This window comes from Mobula birostris, chromosome X (assembly GCF_030028105.1).
Source record: "Mobula birostris isolate sMobBir1 chromosome X, sMobBir1.hap1, whole genome shotgun sequence".
Classification (NCBI taxonomy): domain Eukaryota; kingdom Metazoa; phylum Chordata; class Chondrichthyes; order Myliobatiformes; family Myliobatidae; genus Mobula; species Mobula birostris.
The window spans coordinates 72,167,484-72,189,562 of NC_092402.1; the positions used below are offsets into that span (position 1 = coordinate 72,167,484).

Sequence of the window (22,079 nt, forward strand, 5' to 3'; positions counted from 1 at the left end):
CCTTGGACCCAGTCCCTGAAACCTCCTTGACAGCCAGTCCCACAAAGCTACAGGTTTGCTCCAGTTCCACTGAAGTTTAGAGTTACATTCAAAGTTGCTTTCATTACACACTCCCGGGGTCAGACACAGAGTGAATCTCCCTCCACACCGTCCCATCACACACTCCCGGGGTTAGACACAGAGTGAAGCTCCCTCCACACTGTCCCATCACACAATCCCGGGGTTAGACACAGAGTGAAGCTCCCTCCACACTGTCCCATCACAAACTCCCGGGGTCAGACACAGAGTGAATCTCCCTCCACACCGTCCCATCACACACTCCCGGGGTCAGACACATAGTGAATCTCCCTCCACACTGTCCCATCACACAATCCCGGGGTTAGACACAGAGTGAAGCTCCCTCCACACTGTCCCATCACAAACTCCCGGGGTCAGACACAGAGTGAATCTCCCTCCACACCGTCCCATCACACACTCCCGGGGTCAGACACAGAGTGAATCTCCCTCCACACCGTCCCATCACACACTCCCGGGGTTAGACACAGAGTGAAGCTCCCTCCACACTGTCCCATCACAAACTCCCGGGGTCAGACACAGAGTGAATCTCCCTCCACACCATCCCATCACACAGTCCCGGGGTCAGACACAGAGTGAAGCTCCCTCTACACCGTCCCATCACACACTCACACACTCCCGGGGTCAGACACAGAGTGAAGCTCCCTCTACACCGTCCCATCACACACTCCCGGGGTCAGACACAGAGTGAAGCTCCCTCCACACTGTCCCATGACACACTCCCAGAGTCAGACACAGAGTGAAGCTCCCTCTACACCGTCCCATCACACACTCCCAGAGTCAGACACAGAGTGAAGCTCCCTCCACACCGTCCCATCACACACTCCCGGGGTCAGAAACAGAGTGAAGCTCCCTCCACACTGTCCCATCACACACTCCCGGGGTCAGACACAGAGTGAAGCTCCCTCCACACTGTCCCATCACACAATCCCGGGGTCAGACACAGAGTGAATCTCCCTCCACACTGTCCCATCACACACTCCCGGGGTCAGACACAGAGTAGATACACAGTGTAACAATCACGCAGCACAGGTCCCGAGGAAATGTTGGATTGCCCACCAGAAGAGAGTTCCAACAAAACGAGCGAGGACTGTTGGGACATTCTGCACACCACAGTTCCATGGAGACATTGGATTGCATAGCAAAAGAGAGCTCAAAGAAGCGAGCAGGGGCAGTCAGGATATTTTGCATGCCGCAGTCCCAAGGAGACGTTGGATTGTGTTGCAGGTCAGTGAGAACTAAAAAGTGACCAGAGTCTGTCGGGACATTTGCACAGCACAGGTCCCAAGGAGGCATTGGATTGCGCAGCAGGAGAGTAAGTTCAAAAGGACTGTTGGGACATTCTGTGCGCCACAGTTCCATGGAGAGATTGGATTGCATAGAGGGACAGCAAGTTTAAAAGGGGCTAGCAAAGGCAGTTGGGATATTCTGCCCCATGAGACGCTCAATTGCGCAGCGGGGAGAGAATTCAAAAGAAGCGAGAGGGGCAGTCGGGACATACTGCGCACCACAGTTCTCGAGGAGACGTTGGATTGCATAGCAGGAGGGTAAGTTGAAAAGAAGTGAGCAAGGGCGGTCTGAGCATTTTGTGCGCCACGTCTCCTACGGAGATATTGGATTGCGTAGCGGGAGAGTGAGATCAAAATAGGCAAGCGGGGGCAGTCAGTACACTCTGTGCACCACAGTTCCCGAAGAGATGTTGGATTACATAGCGGGAGAGTACGTTCAAAAGAAGCAAATGGGGACAACAGGATATTCTGCGCGCCACAGTTCCTAAGGAGTCGTTGGATTGTGCTGCAGGACAGTGTGTTCAAAAGAAACGATGGCAGTAAACGTGAGGAGGCATTGGATTGTGCAGTGGGAGAGTGAGTTCAAAAGCAATTGGGACATTCTACTTGCCACGGTTCCCAAGAAGACGTTAGATTGCATAGAGAGAGAGATTTCCGGACATTCTGTGCGCCATTGTTCTTGAGGAAAAAATGGATTGTGTAGTGGGAGAGAGCGCTCGAATCAAGCAAGCGTGGGCAGTCGAGACATTCCACACACCACAGTTCCCAAGAAGATGCTGGATTGTGTTGCAGGGGAGACTGTGTTCAAAAGATGCAAACGAGCGCAGTCGGGACATTATGTGCACCACAGTCCCTGAGGAGATATTAGATTGCACAGCAGGAGAGAGATTTCAAAAGAGGTGAACAGCAGCAGTTAGGACAATCTGCACGTCACAGTTCCTGAGAAGACGCTGGATTGCATAGCGGGGGAGACATTTCAAAATCGGCGAACGGGGGCAGTTGGGACATTTTGCGCGCCACACTTCCCAAGGAGACAGATTGTGTAGCAGAAGAGAGTTCAAAAGAAGCAAGTGAGGGCAGTCTGAACATTTTGTGCGCCACAGATCCTGGGGAGACATTGGATTGCGTAGTGAAAGAGTTAAATCAAATGCAGCAAGCGGGCGCTGTCGGGATATTCTGAGCACCACGGTTTCTGAGGAGACATTTGATTGCACAGCAGAAGAAAGAGTTCAAAAGAAGCGAGCAGGGTCAGTTGCGACATTCTGCGCGCCACAATTCCTGAGGAGATGCTGGATTGCGTAGCAGAAGAAAGGGCTCAAATGAAGCGAGCAGGGTCAGTTGCAACATTTTGCGCGCCACAGTTTCTAAGGAGACGCTGGATTGTATAGTAGGGAAGAGGGTTTAGAAGAAGCGAGCAGGGCCAGTTGCAACATTCTGCGCGCCTCAATTCCTGAGGAGATGCTGGATTGCATAGCAAATAGAGTAGGTTCAAAAGAGGCGAGTGAAGGCAGTCGGAACATGCTGTGTGCCACTGCTCCTGACGAGATGCTGGATTATGTACCGGGAGAGAAAGTTCAACAGAAGTGAGCGGGGTCAGTCGCAACAATTTGCGCACCGCAATTCTTGAGGATACTTTGCACTGCATATCGACAGAGAGATTTCCGAAGAGGCGAGTGGCAGCAGTCGGGACATCCTGTGTGCCAGAGCTCCCGAGGACATGTTGGATTGTGTAGTGGGAGAGTGAATTAAAAAGAAGCGAGCGGGGGCAGTCAGAACAAGCTGCATGTCACAGTTCCTGAGGAAATGTTGGATTGTGAAGTGGAAGAGTTACATCAAAAGAAGCGAGCGGGGGCCATCGGGAGATTGTATGCACCACAGTTCCGGAGGAGATATGGATTGCGTAGTGGATGAAACAAGCAGGGGCAGTCATGACAATCTGCGATCCACAGCTCGAGAAGTTAGATTGCGCAGAGAGAGAGAGAGTTTAAAAGAAGCTAGTGAGGGCAGTCGCAATATTCTGCGCGCTACAGTTCCCGAAGAGACATTGGATTGCGCATAATTAGGCACATGGCAAGAGTCAGTAAAAAGTAGTTAGGTTTAAGCAGAGCAGCCAGTGTTAGAGTGGGGACTTCAGGATTTGGCTCACAGAGGCTCTCCTGAGGAGAAGCGAAGGCTGTAGGTAGATTTTTTTCATTTACTTTCTCTTTTGCATGGTTAGAGCAGTGTAAGATAGTGGAATGCTGCACTTGCGGGATGTGGGAAGGAAGGGAGACCTCTAGTGTCCCCACTGAGTACACTTGCAAGTACATCGAACTGCAGTTTATAACTGACCATGTTAAGGAGGTGGAGCTGGAAATGGCTAAACTCAGGATAATTTGAGAGGCTGAGGGCTTGATCAACAGGACACACAATGAGGTAATAACACCCAAGGCGCACAACACAGATAAGTGGGTGACCATTGGGAGGAGGAAAGGGGATAGGCAGCCAGCGCAGAGTAACCTTGTAGCCATTCCCCTCAACAACTCTTTGGATATTGCTGGAGGGAGGGGGCATGGGGTGTGGGATGACCTAACAGAGGACTGCCATGGCAGTCAGGTCTCTTGACATCTCAGACTGCGTCCTCAGAATTCTTAAGTGGGAGGGTGAACAGCCAGAGGTCATGTTTCACATAGGTACCAATGACAGAGGTAGGAAGAGTGACAAGATTCTTCATAGGGAATTCAGGGAGTTAGGTACTAAGTTAAAGGACAGGACCTCTAGAGTTGTGGTCTCAGGATTACTACCAGCATCACATGCTAGTGAGGCCAAAACTAGGAAGATCATGCAGTTTAACATGGCTAAGGAGATGGTGCAGGAGGGCTTCAGGCTTTTGGATCATTGGGCTCTCTTACAGGGAAGGTGGGACCTGTAGAGAAGGGACAGCTTGCACCTGAACTGGAGGGGGACTAATATCCTAGCGGGAAGATTTGCTATTGCTGCACAGTGGGGTTGGAAACCAGAGTGCCACAACAGATGGTGGAGTGGTTCTGGGGACAGACGTTGTTAAGCCTATATACAAAGTCAGGAATCAAAAGTTTGAGCATGGTGGGACAAACGTTCTGATTAGCGTATATTTCAATGCAAGGAGTATTGTAGGAAATGCGGATGAGCTCAGGGCATGAATCAGCACGTGGAATTATGATATTGTAGCCATTAGTGAGACTTGGTTGCAGGAGGGGCAGGACTGGCAGCTCAATGTTCCAGGGTTCTGTTACTTTAGAACGTGACAGAGGGTGAGGGGTGGCATTACTAGTCAGGACAGACTAGGGGGTTCATCTACTGAAGCTATATGGTTAGAACTAAGGAATAAGAAAGGGATGACCACATTAATGGTATTAAGTTATAGACCTCCCAATAGTCAGCAGGATTTAGAGAAGCAAATCTGTAGAGAGATAGCAGACAGTTACAAGAGAAATGGGGTTGTGATAGTGGGTGATCTTAACTTTCTATAGATTGACTGGGAATTCCATACTGTAAAAGGACTGGATGGGATAAGAGTTTGTTAAATGTGTACGGGAAAGTTTCCTTAATTAATACATAGAGTCCCAATTAGAGAGAATGTGATACTGGATCTGCTATTAAGGAATGAAACAGGAAAAGTGTCAGAAGTTTGTGTAGGGGAACACTTTGCATCTAGTGATCATAATGACATTAGTTTCAAGATAATTATGGAAAATTAAAGTTATTTCCCATGGTCCAGGATAAGAGGACACGGCTTCAGGATTGAAGGGCGTCCTTTTAGAACTGAGATGCAGAGAAATTACTTTAGTCAGAGGGTGGTAAATCTGTGGAATTTGTGGCCACGAGCGGCTGTGGAGGCCAATTCATTGGGTGCATTTAAGGCAGAGATAGATAGGTTCTTGATTAGCCAGGACATCAAAGGGTATGGGGAGAAGGCAGGGGAGGGGATGACTGGAAGAATTGGATCAGCCATGTTTGAATGGCCTACTTCTGCTCCTATATCTCATGGTCTTATGGAAAAGGATAGGTCTGGTTCTCAGGTTGAGACTCTAAATTGGAGAAAGGCCAACTTTGATGGCATCAGAAAGGATCTGGCAAGTGTGGATTGGGACAGGTTGTTTTCTAGCAAAGGTGTGCTTGGTAAGTGGGAGGTCTTCAAAAGTGAAAATTTGAAAGAACAGAGTTTGTATGTTCCTGTTAGAATAAAAGGCAAGGATAGCAGCTTTAGGTAACCTTGATTTTCAAGAGATATAGAGGCTCTGGTCAAGAAAATGGAGGTACAAAGCAGGTATAGGCAGGTAGGAACAGATGAGGTGCTTATGGAGTATAAGAAATGTAAGAGAACACTTGAGAAATAAATCAGGAATGCTAAAAGAAGGCATGAAGTTGCCCTAGCAGTCAAGGTGAAGGAGAATCTCAAAGGCTTCTACAGATATATTAAGAGCAAAAGGATTGCAAGGGACAAAATTAGTCCTCTGGAAGATCTGAATGGTAATCTATGCGAGGAGCCAAAAGAGATGGGGGAGAACTTAAATGGATTTTTTTGCACCTATATTTACTTGGGAGACAGACTCAGAGTTTATAGAAGTGACACAAAGCAGCATCAATTTCATGGACTCTATACAGATTACAAAAGAGGATGCATTTACTGTCTTGAGGCAAATTAGGGTGGATAAGTCTCCAGGGCAGAGAATACGTTCCCTCGGACTCAGTGCAGAGCAAGTGTAGAAATTGCAGGGGCCCTAGTAGAGATATTTAAAATAGCCTTAGTCACGGGTGAGGTTTGGAGGACAGCTAACGCTGTTCTGCTGTCTAAGAATAAACCAGGAAATGATAGGCCAGTGAGCCCGACATCAGTAGTGGGAAAGTTATTGGAAGGTATCAGATATATCCTTGGATAGACAAGGACTGATCAGGGATAGTCAACATGGCTTTGTGTGTGGTAGGTCGTGTCTAACTGATCCTATAGAGTTTTTTGATAAAGGCAAAGCAGTGGATATTGTCTACATGGACTTTAATAAGGCCTTTGATAAAGTACTGCATGGGGGGGGGGGTGGTGTTGGTCACGAAGTTTCAGTTACTTGGTATTCAAGATGAGGTGGTAAATTGGATTAGACATTGGCTTTGTGGGAGAAGCCAGAGAGTGGTAGTAGATGGTTGCCTCTCTGACTGAAGGCCTGTGACTAGTGGTGTGATCCAGGGATCAGTGCTGAGTCTGCTATTGTTTGTCATCTATATCAATGATCTGGATGGTAATGTGGTAAACTGGATCAGCAAATTTGTGGATGACACCAAGATTGGGGGTGTCGTGGACAGTGAGGAAGCCTATCATGGCTTGCAGAGGGATCTGGACCAGCTGGAAAAATGGGCTGAAAAATGGCAGGTGGAATTTAATGCAGACAAGTGCGACTTTGTCTTACACAGTGAGTGCTCGGGCACTGAGGAGTGTGGTAGAACAAAGGGATCTGCAAATACAGGTCCATAATTCTTTGAAAGTGGCATCACAGGTAGATAGGGTCCTAAAGAAAGCTTTTGGCACATTGGCCTTCATAGATTGAGTACAGGAATTGGAATGTTATGTTGAAGTTCTATGGGACATTGGTGAGGTTATCTACCTACAGGAAAGATATAAACAAGGTTGAAAAAACTTACAAGGATGTTGCCATGTCTGGCAGAGCCCAGTTAAATTGAATAGGTTAGAACTTTATTCCCTAGAACATAAAAGGTTGAGGAGAGACTTGAGAGAGGTATACAAAATTATGAGCGGTATAGATCAGGGAAACGCAAGCAGGGTTTTTCCACTGAGGTTGAGGCGAGACTAGAACTGGAGGTCATGGGTTAAGGGTGAAAGGTAAAATGTTTAAGGGGAACATGAGAGGGAACTTCCTCACCCTGAGCTGATGGATTCAGGCCTGATTTCAACATTTAAGAGAAATTTGGATAGGTACACGGTTGGGAGAGGCTGGGAGGACTATGGTCCGGGTCCAGGTTGATGGGACTAAGCAGATTAATCGTTTGGCACAGACTAGACAGCCTGAAAGGCCTGTTCCATAACTTCTGCATTTTATCTTGGCCCCAGTAGCTGGAGAGATTTTGCAGCTTCACCAGCATGAAAGTGACTGGGTAAAAGCCAGGAGTTAATGTTCACAGAGACCACAAGCAGCAAATGCCTGATCTCATTTCAGGTATGACCCATGTGGCCAGAGTGCAGCACCTTTGGATGCTGGTCTACACCTGAACCAAGTTAGTACAAGGGCACTGTCTGGGGCTCACATTTCCAAGGGCCCAGTAGCTAGAAGATCCAAGAATGATTTTGGCTCTTTCTCACCTGAAGGTGGTTTCTTCTCCTTGAATTTCTTCTCGAACTTGTTCCTCATCATCTCGATGTTGTCGACGGAGGAGGCCCTCCTGATGCTGGGGCAGCTCTCCCCGGACTGGATCTGTATCAGATTAGAGTTGGTACATCGGAGGTCTGGATCCTGGCCCCGTCCCGGCGAGGGATCACACACAGCCGAATGGTCGAGGAGATCCGTCAGAGATTCCCACTCAGCGGTCTTGGGCTGTACACAGTTGTCGCCACGGGGACCCCGCAGGTCCTGCATGGCCAGCGAGTCTCGGTCCGACTGCGGCTGGTCATCTGCCACTGCATCAAAGCCCTCTTTGGCCAGGGACTGCTGGCTTAGGGTCATGGTCCGCAGAGAGGGCAGCTTCAGCTTAAAGACCTTCCCTCGGCCTGGAGAGAGGGAGGAAACGGGTTCAGATACTGGCACAGCCACATGGAGAAAGGGGCAGAGAGGGAGGAGGGGAAAGAGATGGGTCAGGAGGGGCAACATCGTCTGGGGGGGGGTTAGAGAAGAGGGTGGGCAGAGGACAGCACAGGGTGAGGGTTTGGGGTACAAGACTAGAGGGGCAGAGCAGACACAGCTGGGTTGAGAGGGAGGGCAAGGGGACATGAGAGGAGGACGGGGTAGCAGGCGAGGGAGGAGGAAGCAGAGGACAGGTGTGGGGAGAGAGAGGGTGGAGTCTGGTGTCTCATAGGACAGAAAGTGGATTGAGTGTTTTGGAATGGGGGGGGGATTGACGCCCAGGGTCAGTGGGGATAAAGGCTGACATTTCAGTCTGAAGCAGCACCTGGTGTTTCCCGTCCTGCCTCTCAAACTCCACGAGCCTGAGCCGTGTGACCCTCTGCAGACCCGGGAGCTTCAGTACGTTGAGCTTGCCTTGCTCTGTTGGTTGGGTATCTGAGTTCGAGTCCAGGGAACAGAGTTCATCGAGGCCAAAGCTCCAGGGACGGCATAGGAGCAAAGCAACATGGGGGGTGAGGGGGCGGAAAGAGAGAGGGGTATGGGTGTGAGGTGTAGAGGGAGAATGGTGCAGGGTGTGGGTGCTGATATTGGCCCAGAATGTAATTTCTACCCAAGATTGTGATTACATTCTTTTCACATCACTGTCCCTCGACAGTTCCAAAAAGCCAATGGATCCAGCATGTTCTTTCTCCAGGAATATCCAGGCATGGACATATCCTCGGAAGAGGGACAGGCTGGCGACTCCACAGTTCATGGCCCAGGGCTCGGACCTGTGAGTGACCGCTTTGGCCATGTCAGGGAACAAACCAACGCGGAGACCCTTCTCTTCACAAACTACTCACCCCACCGCAGATCAGGAGCATAGGGTTGAAGTGCAAGCAAAACATAAGGAGCAGCCCGTTTAGAAACTCAAGCAAGGGTTGTAGCATCTCACACTCAGGATGAATATGGAAAACAGGATTGGTAGAGGGGCTGGGAGCACGAGAACCAACTTACAACTCATACTTCTCTGTAGCACAGTCTCCACCTCAGGTCCCAGTGTAAAGGGGGATGTCTCCTGCATTGAAAGATCTCTGCTACAGTATGGACCACCATGGTGTGTCCAGGCTCATTTGGGAAACCTCTCCATGCACCGTGCACCAGCACAGAGGGCATTTCCAAGACTGTGGCTGGGTCAGGGTCAACTTGGTCAGGTTCTCCACATCCTGGGGTTTGTTGATGAGAATGTGGGGTTAATATTAACCCAGTTGTTGTCCTTCACTTCCATCTCCCAGACAGAGGTGGTGTGTGGTGCCTCAGACAAACAGGCTCAACTCCTCCAGCAAGGAGTGCACCCACCACTGACCTAACGAGGAGTGCGGAATGTTTCTCACAATTGATCTGAGCAAAGAACATGTCAGAGACCACTCCTGCATCCTCACCAGGATCTGTGACCATGAGTATGTCCTTAGTTTAAGCTGAGAGGACAACCTCCACATCCAGCCCTTGCAAGGACGGTGTGAACGAAGCTTTACTCTGCATTGAGCTGTACTCTCCCAGCTAGGGGGGGGGGGGGGGGGGTGTGGTAAACGAGGGTTAGGGTGTCGACAGTACACTAGCTGTGCTCTGGTCATTACTGGGTGCATCCTCAGTCCAGACATCACTGAATAACGGACGGCTGAGATCTCGATCCCTGACCTGACCAAACCCATATGAAAGATGCACTTGGTTCTTCCCACAATTCCTGTAGATCACATCCGCTGAGAACTCCATGGATTTTGAGGCAGGGTTTCCTATGAGCACTTGGAACCTGCTGAGAGTGCGGTGTGTGTGTACGTGGTGCTGTTACTGTGGCTGAGAACTGGGACCAACCCAGGAAACTGACTACCCAGTCTGTAGATGTGCTGACTCTGCCACCGTGTGGTACCTACTGGAAGTGCAGCAGTCCGGGGCCAGCTTGTGATTCCGCCCTCTGCCTGGCTTGTGCGTGGCGCCCCTCAGCTCCTCGAAGTTCATGATGAACATAGCAACTGCCCCCTCCTCATTCTTGACTGGGACCACGTCCACCAGACAGGGCAAGCACGAGCCTGGAAAACAGAAACACGGCGAAGCGCGGTTGGTGTTGAGGAATGTTATGTTTTATAACTTCAAACATTAAACTAATTCAAAGGAAGCCACAGGAGTCCAAAATGAGAGTCTAACTTCATGTTTACTTTAAGCGTGGTGGTGTCATGATGTATACAATTCATGTATTTTTACAGAGAACCATAATGAATTATTTAAACGAACAGGAATGCTTATCAAACAATATATTACAATATTAATCAAACATGACTGAAATATTAAATACACAAGGGACATCACCCCCACCATTCAACCCAGGTATGGACGTCATGTGCATCTCCTCTCTTAAGAGCCTTACTGCCTCCACTAGCTGTGTGGCAGTAGCTGAACTGGACAGGGCTGAGCTCGTCTGACCCTCTCCTGGCCGAGATGTCCATCAGCCCCCGTGCCCTCAGACAAGGTCCAGAGATGTCATCTGTCTATGCACCAACCATAACAGACGTTGGGTTCTTCCCAATCCCAGGCCCACAGTTCTTCAACACAGCAGGCAAACACAAAGGAGCTGGTTGTGGATTATAGGAGGAATGGAGACGGGCTAACCCCTATTGACATCAATGGATCTGGGGTTGAGAGGGTAAACAACTTTAAGTTCCTCAGTATCCACATCACCGAGGACCTCACGTGGACTGTACACACCAGCTGTGTGGCACACTGTGTGGAGTACTTGGACAATGAGCACAGTGAATGCTGGGCTAAACATTTACTGCCAGGCCCTAGAATCAAGCCAATGGACTGGAGACATGAATATAATTTAAATGATTTTAAAGCTCCTGGACAACTGATCAGAGAGCAGAGATCATAGATTTAGACAACCAGAAAACAGGAACTTCAGCGTCCTTAGCCTTTGCTGAGCATCAAGACCCCAACTAAACCAATCCCATTTCCCATATTCAAGTTTGCTGACGACACTACTGTCGTTGGCGAAATCAGCATATAGGCGGGAGATTGAAAATCTGCCTGAGTGAAGTCACAACAACCTCTTACTCAATGTCAGCAAGACCAAGGAACTGATTATTGACTTCAGGAGTTGGAAACTGGAGGTCCATGAGCCAGTTCTCATCGGAGGATCAGAGGTGGAGGGGGTCAGCAACGTTAAATTCTTCAGTGTTATCATTTCACAGGACTTGTCCGGGGTCCAGTGTGCAAGCACGATTACAAAGGAAGTTCAGCAGCACCTCTACTTCCTTAGGAGTTTGCAAAGATTCTGCATGACATCTAAAACTTTGACAAACTTTTACGGATGTGTGGTGGAGAGTATATTGACTGGCTGCATCACAGCCTGGTATGGAAACACCAATGCTATTGAACAGAAAATCCTACAAAAAGTAGTGGTTATGACTCAGTCCATCACAGGTGAAGTCTCCCCACCATTGAGCACATCTACACGGAGAGTTGTCACAGGAAAGCAGCATCCATCATCAGGGATCCCCACCACCCAGGTCATGCTCTCTTCTACCATCAGGAAGAATGTACAGGAGCCTCAGGACTCACACCACCAGGCCCAAGAACAGTCATTACCCCTCAACCATTAGGCTCTTGAACCAGATTTGATAACTTCACTCGCCTTATCACTGAACTGTTTCCACAACCTATGGACTCACTTTCAAGGACTCTTCATCTCAAGTTCTCAATATTTCTTACTTAATTATTTATTATTAGGCTTTTACGTTTGTATTTGCACTGTTTGTTGTCTTGTGCACACACTGGTTGTCCGCCCTGTTGGGTGTGGTCCTTCATTGATTCTATTATGGTTGTTGAGTTTATGGAGTATGCCTGCAAGAAAATGAATCTCGGGGCTGTATATGGGTGACATATATGTACTTTGATAGCAAATTTACTTTGAACTTTGGTCCGCAGTAGTCTCTTCCTGGTAGTACCGGAGCTCATTCAAATTCTGCTTCAACTCTGTGAGTCCCCATCTCTGCCACCCCTGCAGGCAGTGTGTTTCTGATTCTAAAACTCCTGTAGTTCTTCCTGATACACTCTCCCCAAATCTCCATGCTCTTAACATTAAACTTATAGTTCTGATTTCATACACCTCTGCCAGTGAGCAATGTCTCTCACTCTCCCCCACCTCTACTCCTCAGGATTTTGAACGCCTTTAAACTCCAGACACTTCCCCACCATGAAGCCAGGGAAAACAAACCCAGTTTACACAGTCTCTCCTTAATGCTTCAACATTCATTCCCAGCCACCCGAGGCTTGTTCTGATTGCAGGCATTCAGAGGCTCCACGGAACCTCACAGAGAGCTTCCCTGACAACCTCCACCGTCACCCCTCCCCCCCCACCAGACCTTCCTTACCTACCCACCCCTTCACTCAGGAGCTGTCCCCACCCCTGGAACTGGAAACTTGGACTGAGCTTTGTCCCTTTAAGAATAGTTCCAGCGATCAGGCACATTGGCTGCATTCCATAAACTGCGCGAACTGCAACACATCAGCGCAGGGCAGGGGGCTGAGCCCAACCGCATCCCTTTCAGGGCAATGCCTGGAACTGGTCCTGTAGGAGGAACGTCAGAGAGGTCAAAGGCCACTCTGTAATGACAGTCTGCGGCCTTCACTCACAAAAACTGAATATGATATATCCTGGCAGTGCTGAGGATGAAGCTGGGGGAGGTTTCATGCAAACATCAGTAGTTTGGGGTTAAAACGTCACTAATGGTACTAGTTAAAGCCCTTGTGTTGTGGGACCAAGTTTCGAGATTAAAACAGGAAACCCCACGGAGTGACCACGCTTCCAAGGCTGGGTTGGTAAACTGCAGGCCCCATCACCATGCTCCTTCTCCCACCCCTACCACCAAAGCATTTCCTCATCAACCAATGGCTCACTAAACCGATCCATTTGTGGACAAGTTAAGTCAGGGTGGGAAGAGATGGCCATCTACAGAAACACGGGAGGTTACCCGCTGCATCGTGTAACATGAAGTGCAGCTTAATTGTTGGTCTGTGATCTACTGCATGTGATGCTAACGCACTAACAAGATAAAACAGTTCCAGCTACATTCCTGGGAACAAGGCCAGGGGTCTGCACCACTGACAAGCAGGATTTGCAGCCTCTGGCTAAAGTGGAGACGGACACTATGAACTTCAGTGGGAAAACAGAGAGGAAGTTAATATGCAGAGTGCGGTCTTAAAGCTACAGCCTCCCACGGTGACGAGGCCCTGCAGGCTGGAAGGGGTGTTCTGGTCAGTCAGCAACACAGACACATCACCATGTGGTGCACAGCTCCTCACCTAAGGAACAGAGGTGCTGCAGAACATGGTATTACCCACTGTTTCTTTTGTTCCTCTCCATGCCTTGAGGCGTATCAGTGGCAACCTTGCTGTTTCTGTTGCATTTGTCTGTTTTTTACAAGGCCGAGTTGCTAGCTTGATGCTCAACCGAGCATGGATGGAAAGCGTGCAAGGAGCTGGCCAGATTCCAACCCGGGGCCATTTGCCTCAAAATCCAGTACAGGTGCCACGACCCCACCAGCCATCACCCATTGTACTGACACCGTAACATAAAGGGAGAAGGCGGGAACCTCAGCACAACAATTCAACTGCTTATTTTCCTCCATAGGCACTTGGCACGTTGGGTGGACACAGCCATGAGTGCCTCGTCCTAACACTCACCTGCTGGGTCCCACCATTGCTGAGGTCTGGGATGCTCTTGCAGGCTCCTCCTGCTGTGACCTGTTTAACTGCCCTATACCATTGATAAGAAGATGTGGTAAGGCTGTTCCTCTAGCCCCACATTGTAGCTTAGATGCACCTGCTGCTACTCCTGACATGCCGTTCTGTACCTCTCATTGACCCAGGAGTATATTGGGCTACCTGTTTGAAGATTGTGGGGGAGGGGGGGGGGGTGCACATTTATGCTGCTGCTGTGCTTCGCGGATTCCCAGTTTTGACCTCCCAGATCCGCACAGAGCCCATCACATTTAACAAACTCTAGTGTGCCACTCAACACGATGGAGGGAGTCCTCATGGTGAAGACAGGACTATGTGGTGGCAATTTCTACCAATCTTGTGGACAGATTGATTTGCCACAGGTGGAGAATGAAGTCTGGCCACTTTGTCCCTGGAAATTACAGCGGTGCTATGAAGTTTGTGAACCCTGCAGAATTTCCTCTATTTCTGCATAAATATGACCTAAAATGTGATCAGATCTTCACACTAAAGAGAACCCAATTAATTAAATAATACAAAAACATTATAGTTGTTCATTTATTAAGAAAAATGATTCCAATATTACATGTATTTGTTGGAAAAAGTATGTGACCCTCTGGGGTAATGCCTTCTACAAAAGCTATTTGGAGTCAGGTATTCCAATCAATGAGATGTGTTTGGAGGTGTGGGTTGTAGAGGGCCTCTGCCTTATAAAAAGGCAGACAAAGTCAGATTACTGACAGAGCCTGCTCTTCTCAAGAAAGATCTGTTTATGTACACCATGCCTCGATCAAAACAACTTTCAGAGGACCTTAGAAGAAGAATTGTGAAGATGCATGAAGCTGGAAAAGGCTACAAAAGTGTTTCTAAAGACCTGAGTGTTCATCAGTCCACAGTAAGAGAAATTGTCTGCAAATGGAGGAAACTCAGTACTGTTGCTACTCTCCCTAGGAGCGGGCATCCTGCGAAGATCACACCAAGAACACAACATGTCATGCTAAAGGAGGTGAAAAAGAACCCAAGGACAACAGCAGAAGACCTTCAAAAATCTCTAGAACTTGCTAAAGTCTCTGTTCATGTGTCCACTATAAGAAAAACACTGAGCAAGATGGTTTTCATGGAAGGACACCATGGGGGGAAACCATTGGTCTCCAAAACACAACATTGCTACACATCCCAAGTTTGCAAAAGACCACCTGGATGTTCTACAATGCTTCTAGGACAATGCTCTGAGGACAGATGAGACAAAAGTTTTTAGCAGAAATGCACCATTGCTATGCTTGGAGGAAGAAGGGCACTGCACACCAACACCAAAACCTCATTCCAACTGTGAAGCATGGTGAAAGGAGCATTGTGGTTTGAGGCTGTTTTGCTGCCTCAGGGCCTGGACAGCTTGCAATCATTGAGGGAACAATGGATTCAAAATTGTATCAAGACATTTTAAGGGGAATGTCAGGGTAGCAGTCTGTTACTTGAAGCTGAATAGAAGTTAGATAATGCAACAAGACAATGATTCAAAAGGCAAGAGTAAATCAACACCAGAATGGTTTAAAGAGAAGAAAATTCACATTTTGGAATGGCCAAGTTAAAGTTCAGACCTTAATCCTATAGAAAAATGTTGTGGAATGACCTGAAGCAAGCAGTTCATGCAAGGAAGCCCATCAACATCCCAGAGTTGAAGCAGTTTTGTAAGGAGGAATGGCCTAAAATTCCTCCAAGCTAATGTACAGGACTGATCAACAGTTACATTTGTTTGAAGTTATTGCCATACAAGGGAGTCACGCCAGTTATTGAAAGCAAAGGTTCACATACTTTTTCCAACAAATACATGTAATATTGGATAATTTTTCTCAATAAATAAATGAACAAGTATAATGTTTTTGTATTATTTCTACAATTGGGTTCTCTTTATCTAGTTTAAGGACTTGCGTGAGGATCTGATCACATTTTAGGTCATATTTACGCAGAAACAGAGAAAATTCTACAGGGTTCATGACCTTTATAGCATCACTGTAAGTCTGCCCCCAACAACGACCTATCATGTAGTTAAGAGACACCTTCCTTTATAAAGCATCACCTGTGCTGACCATCCTTGTTCATTCTTTCTAAATCCACTGAGGTTACAATGACTCTCCTGCAATTGTATGGCAGGATGCACAAGCAGTGCGGCTCATTGTGCTGGAAGGGCCTGTTCTGTGGTGCTCTCTAAATAAATAAGTAAATAAACAAGGGGGCCCACCACTACTCTATCTCAGCAGGATGAAATTACATCCATCCCTTCTAAAATCTCCACTGTCACATCTCTCAGCAACCAGGGGCTCATCCCACCCAGGAAGACATCTTTGAACACTGGCACCTTTCTTACGCCTTCTCCATTAATTTTCAATACTCACAACACGCTGGAGCAACTCAGCAGGCCGGGCAGCATCCGTGGAAAAGATCGGTTGATGTTTCGGGCCAGAACCCTTCGTCAGGACTGAAGAGGGAAGGGGCAGAGGCCCTATAAAGAAGGTGGGGGGAGGGTGGGAAGGAGAAGGCTGGTAGGTTCCAGGTGAAAAACCAGTAAGGGGAAAGATAAAGGGGAAGCAGGGAGGGGAGGCAGGGAGGTGATAGGCAGGAAAGGTGAAGAAGGAATAGGGGAAAACACAATGGGTAGTAGAAGGAGGTGGAACCATGAGGGAGGTGATAGGCAGCTGGGGGAGGGGGCAGAGTGAAACTGGGATAGGGGAAGGGAGGGGGAGGTAATTACTGGAAGTTGGAGAATTCTATGTTTGTACCAAGTTCATTAATTTTCACCAAGCCCCTTGCCTCCATTCCTTCTGTGTTTATTTGGACTTTGGCAACACCCTCTTCCTCAGTACAGTCCAATAAAAAGTACCTAGCTATCCTGCCTGTCCACCTGCATAGATCACTCCTTTGTGCTCCAATTGGCATATTTCCTTATCATGTGCCAGGAGAAAACTTTCGTCTTCACCATTATAGCAGCCTCTCTTTCCCCACTTGCTCAATTTTCTCTCCTCACTTCTTATAGCTTTCTAAATCTTTCCTATTTCTGTTACATTCTCCCCTTTTTCTCATTCACCTACTCCCTCATCCTTTTATCTCCTAGAGAAATTGCCTTTTCCCTCCCAAAACCTCCCTCATTTCATTGACACTGATCCTCATCTGTTTCTACTTAGGTCAATCTAAAAAATGCCATGGACCCCTACAATTAACCGAGGGATCCATGGACCCCCTGACTTCGACTGCTCTTCGCTTTTTTCCATCTTAACATAAACATTACAATAACATGGCAGCTGATCATCTACTGATATTTGGTCATCTTCCAGAACCAGATTCAGCATTGCTTCCTTCCTCAATGGCTCAAGTACAAACCCTGGGAAATGCTTTAAATATACCTCAGTAAGGAAACTTTCTGAAGTTTTGTGGCCAAATTTGCAGATGATACAAGGAGAGAGGTGGAGGGGCAAATAGTGTTGAGGAAGCAGTGAGATTGCAGAAGGATTTTGACTGATTGGGAGAATGGGCAAATAATTGGCAGATAGAATATAGTGTAGCAAAATGTACAGGCAAGCACTTTGACAGAAGGAATAAAGGTGTAGACCAGTTTCTAAACAGGCAGAAAATTCAGAAATCAGAGGTGCAAAGGGACTTTTGAGTCCTCATGCAGTATTCCCTAAAGGTTCATTTGCAGGTTGATTTGGCAATAAGAAAGTCAAATAGAAAGTCAGCACTAATTTTGAGAGGAGCAGAATATAAAATCAAAGATGTAATGCTAAGGTTATAATGCATTGGTCACAGTGCAGTTTTCGGCCCCTTGCCTAAGAAAAAATGTGCTGGCATTAGAGAGGAACCAGAGGAGGTTCACAAGAATAATCCAGTAATGAAAAGGTTAAAGTATGAGGAGCTTTTGATGGCTTTGGGTATGTATTTGCTGGAGCTTAGAAGACTGGGTGGGTGGGGGGGGGGGAAATCTCATTAAAACCTATTGAATGTTGAAAGGCCTAGATAGAGTGGATGTGGAGAGGATGTTTCCCATGGCGGGAGAGTCTAGGACCAGAGGACACAGCCTCAGAACAGAGGGGCATCCATTTAGAACAGAGATGAAGTCTTTATGTATATTTAAAGCGGAGGTTGCTAGGTTCTTGATAAGTCAGGGTGTCAAAGATTATGGGGAGAAAGCAGGAGAAAGATGTCCAGAGGGATAATAAAACAGCCGTGATGGAATGGCCTAATTCTGATCCTATGTCTTAAGGTCTTATCTACTGACATGCAGAAGGCATTATTAACAAAGAGAAATTTCTCTCCTTTTTCTGTTCCAGACAAGGTTGTGTGGTCTGTGCTGGATTTGGCCAGACACAGATGCTTCTTATTATACATGTCCTGTTCCTTCTGACATTGCTGGATCTGAACTCATGCAAGGTCAGCATGATCTTACTGATCAACAGACAGGCTGAGAACTGGAGGGCCCTCTCTTCTGCTTGTGGTCAGTCTCTGGTCTCTGCACAATAACAGACTTATCATCAGCATGAATGTGAGGCAGAGCAGAGACCCACTCTAAAAGCAGTGGAACGTAACACAGCTACCAACCCAGTTCCATGGAGTGAATTCATTGTGGTGAGTGACAGCCTGCTATGAAGAAAGTAAATCTTTATAGAAAACTCTCTGCTTATTCTACAAAGGAAATTGAAAATGTTTTTGGAAGTTGCAATACCATAGCTACTCTCCTCCCCTCAACTTCTTACTCTCACTCCTCATCATTTTTTTCTCCAGTCCTGCCAAAGGGTCTCAGCCTGAAACGTTGACTGTACTCTTTTCCATAGATGCTGCCTGCCCTGCTGAGTCCCTCCAGCATTTTGTGTGTTGCTCGGATTTCCAGCATCTGCAGATTGTCTCTTGCTTATGATAGGTGAAACCAGGTGGGTGGGAAAGGTCAAGGGCTGGAGGAGGAATCTTATGGGAGGGGAGAGTGAACCATGGGAGAAATGGAAGGATAAGGTGCAGGTGATAGGCAGGTGTTCATGATTTACTGCAGTCTAACTAGCATTTTGTAAAATTGCAACATTTCGTTTTACATTTTCTGCCCTGAATTTCATGCTCCTAGTCTCATCCAGCCTGAGGCGAAAAAGCCTACAAGCATTTATCCTATCCATACCCTCTCATAAATTTGCATACCTCTATCCTTGCTTATGTGGGGAGACCAGATTTGTCCAGGATGCTGCCGATGGAATTTCACCGGGGCCCTCCACTCTTTCAGTCACATGTCAGCCGATAAATGCCATCGCACTGCTCGCCCTCCTAATGACTTGCAGTACTCACAATCTAACTTCCAGTGGTTCATGGACAGGGACATCCAGGTCCCACTGAACCTCAATGTTTCAAAAATGCCCCATTTTTCTCCCAAGGTACTTGACTGAACATTTTCCACCTTACACTCTTATCTTCTGTGTTCTGCTCGTACACTTGGCCTTGAGCCACTGAAACTTGAATCATCTGCAGATTTGGATATATTCCACTTGATGCCTTCTGCCAAATCACTGATAAAGTGAAGGGCACAGAGCTTGACCCCATCTTAATCTGCAAAACACAGCCTCCCAGCCCGAAGGTGCCTCTCTTATTCGTTCTGTTCACTGTCCTTTGAAAGACCCCTGCATTATCCCTGCCCTGGGAGTGCGTGCTGGGACAGACAGAGAAGTTTTATGTTCACTCAGTGCTCCTTAAATGGAAACATTCCTTTTGCCAGCAGTAATATTCCTCAGTGTGATAAGACTAGATTCACAATTCCAGGGAGGTGTTTGGGGAATTAATGGGAACTGATTATGAAGTATATTTTTGTTAGAATTTAAGCATCTCATTGCAATTCAGCTCATTAAAAAGGCACTGACTATGCCGTGGGCAGATAGGATTTGGTAAACAGCTGTTGAAAGCAGCGAGCTGGGTGGGATCTGAATGGGGTGGCTCGCACAGACAGGACAGCAGCAGCCGTGCGCAATGGGCTGGCTCGCACAGATAGGACAGCAGCGGCTGTGTGCAGTGGGATAGTTCAAACAGACGGCAGTGATTGCACACACAATCAGCTGATCCACAATTTCATTGATTGTTTCTACAGTAGGGGAATAATTCCAGAAGCACACCAGGTATCCCATCTCTGAAAACAAGTACCAAAACTCACCGTATAGTACGACACAGGCTTGTAATGGAAACTGTAACTACACTCAACTTTAAACTGACTCACGAAGCTCGACAGGACCCACATGTGCGCAGGCCACCCGTTAAGTCAAGCTTCATGCTTACATGTCCTCAAAGTCAGCTGAGCGGGGTCCAGGCAGGTGAGCCCTGAGACGTGCAGGAAGCAGAACTGCTCCAAAGGGGTGGATGGGAATGGGAAATCTGTCTGTGGGAACGGCGAGAAACTGGAGCATTTTTCAAACAGTGAGGGATGTCTTCTTTTGCACATTGGTGGTGCTCAGTCTGTCTGCTTTTGTATAGGTGTTCATAAAATTCTATTGTTACTCCCCCCCCATAATTGCCTGAAAGAAAATCAATCTCAAGGTAGTATACGGTAACATACATACTTTGCTAATAAATTTACTTTGAACTTTACTGCTAAACATACAGTACTGCGCAAAGGTCTTCGGCACATAAAAAAAAGTGGGAGAGCATTTTGGAGATATTGATCACAATTCTATCTCCTTTACCATAACATTGGAGAGGGATCGGAACAGACAAGTTAGGAAAGCATTTAATTGGATTAAGGGGAAATATGAGGCTATCAGGCAGGAACTCGGAAGCATAAATTGGGAACAGATGTTCTCGGGGAAATGTACAGCAGAAATGTGGCAAATGTTCAGGGGATATTTGCGTGGTATTCTGCATAGGTACATTCCAATGAGACAGGGAAAGGATGGCAGGGTACAAGAACCATGGTGTACAAAGGCTGTTGCAAATCTAGACAAGAAGAAAAGCTTATGAAAGGTTCAAAAAACTAGGTAATGATAGAGGTCTAGAAGGTTATAAGGCTAGCAGGAAGAAGTTTAAGAAAGAAATTAGGAGAGCCAGAAGGTGCCATGGGAAGGCCTTGGCGAGCAGGATTAAGGGAAACCCAAAGGCATTCTAAAAGTATGTGAAGAGCAAGAGGGTGAGACGTGAGAGAATAGGACCAATCAAGTGTGACAGTGGAAATGTGTGTATGGAACCGGAGGAGGTAGCAGAGATACTTAATGAATACCTTGCTTCAGTATTCACTACGGAAAAGGATTTTGGCGATTGTAGGGATGACTTACAGAGGACTGAAAACCTTAAGCATGTAGATATTAAGAAAGAGGATGTGATAGAGCTTTTGGAAAGCATCAAGTTGGATAAGTCACTGGGACTGGACAACATGTACCCCAGGCTACTGTGGGAAGCAAGGGAGGAGATTGCTGAGCCTCTGGTGATGATCTTTGTATTATCAATGGGGACGGGAGAAGTTCCATAGGATTGGAGGGTTGCAGATGAGAATAGATTGAGTGAACTCGGCCTTTTCTCCTTGGAGCGACGGAGGATGAGAGGTGACCTGATAGAGGTGTACAAGATGATGAGAGGCATTGATCGTGTGGACAGTCAGAGGCTTTTTCCCAGGGCTGAAATGGCTAGCACAAGAGGGCACAGTTTTAAGTTGCTTGGAAGTAGGTACACAGGAGATGTCAGGGGTAAGATTTTTTTTTTTTTTTTTTTTTTTTTTTTTTTTACACAGAGAGTGGTGAGTGCGTGGAATGGGCTGCCGGCGGTGGTGGTGGAGGCGGATAAGAGGGTCTTTTACGAGACTCCTGGATGGCTACATGGAGCTTAGAAAAATAGAGGTCTATGGGTGACCCTAGGTAAATTCTAAGGTAAGGACATGTTCGACACAGCATTGTGGGCTGAAGGGCCTGTATTGTGCTGTAGGCTTTCTATGTCTTAAAAATTCTGTAAAGCAAAGGTGCTTTCAAAAATAATGAAAAGTTTCTAAATATCAAAAACGATTACTATAAAGGGCAGTAAACAGTAAAAACTAAATCAAATCAATATTTAGGGTGACCACCCTTTGCCTTTAAAACTGCATCGATTCTCTGAGGTACGCTGACATGCAGTTCTACAAGAAAATCATCTGGTAGGTTGTTCTTAGCATCTTGGA

The 22,079-nt window shown here is 47.1% G+C and overlaps 1 protein-coding gene across 5 annotated transcripts in view; it reads right to left on the minus strand.

The window, feature by feature from the left end:
• Positions 1-22,079, minus strand: part of kcnh6a (potassium voltage-gated channel, subfamily H (eag-related), member 6a) — a 170,547-nt gene that overhangs the window by 91,698 nt on the left and 56,770 nt on the right. For all 5 annotated transcript variants that reach the window (XM_072249669.1, XM_072249667.1, XM_072249666.1 and 2 more), the window contains 2 exons: positions 10,081-10,236; positions 7,693-8,097 (listed from right to left, as the gene is read on the minus strand). In XM_072249669.1, coding sequence (XP_072105770.1) covers positions 7,693-8,097; positions 10,081-10,236 — 561 coding nt within the window. The remainder of the gene's footprint in view (positions 1-7,692; positions 8,098-10,080; positions 10,237-22,079) is intronic.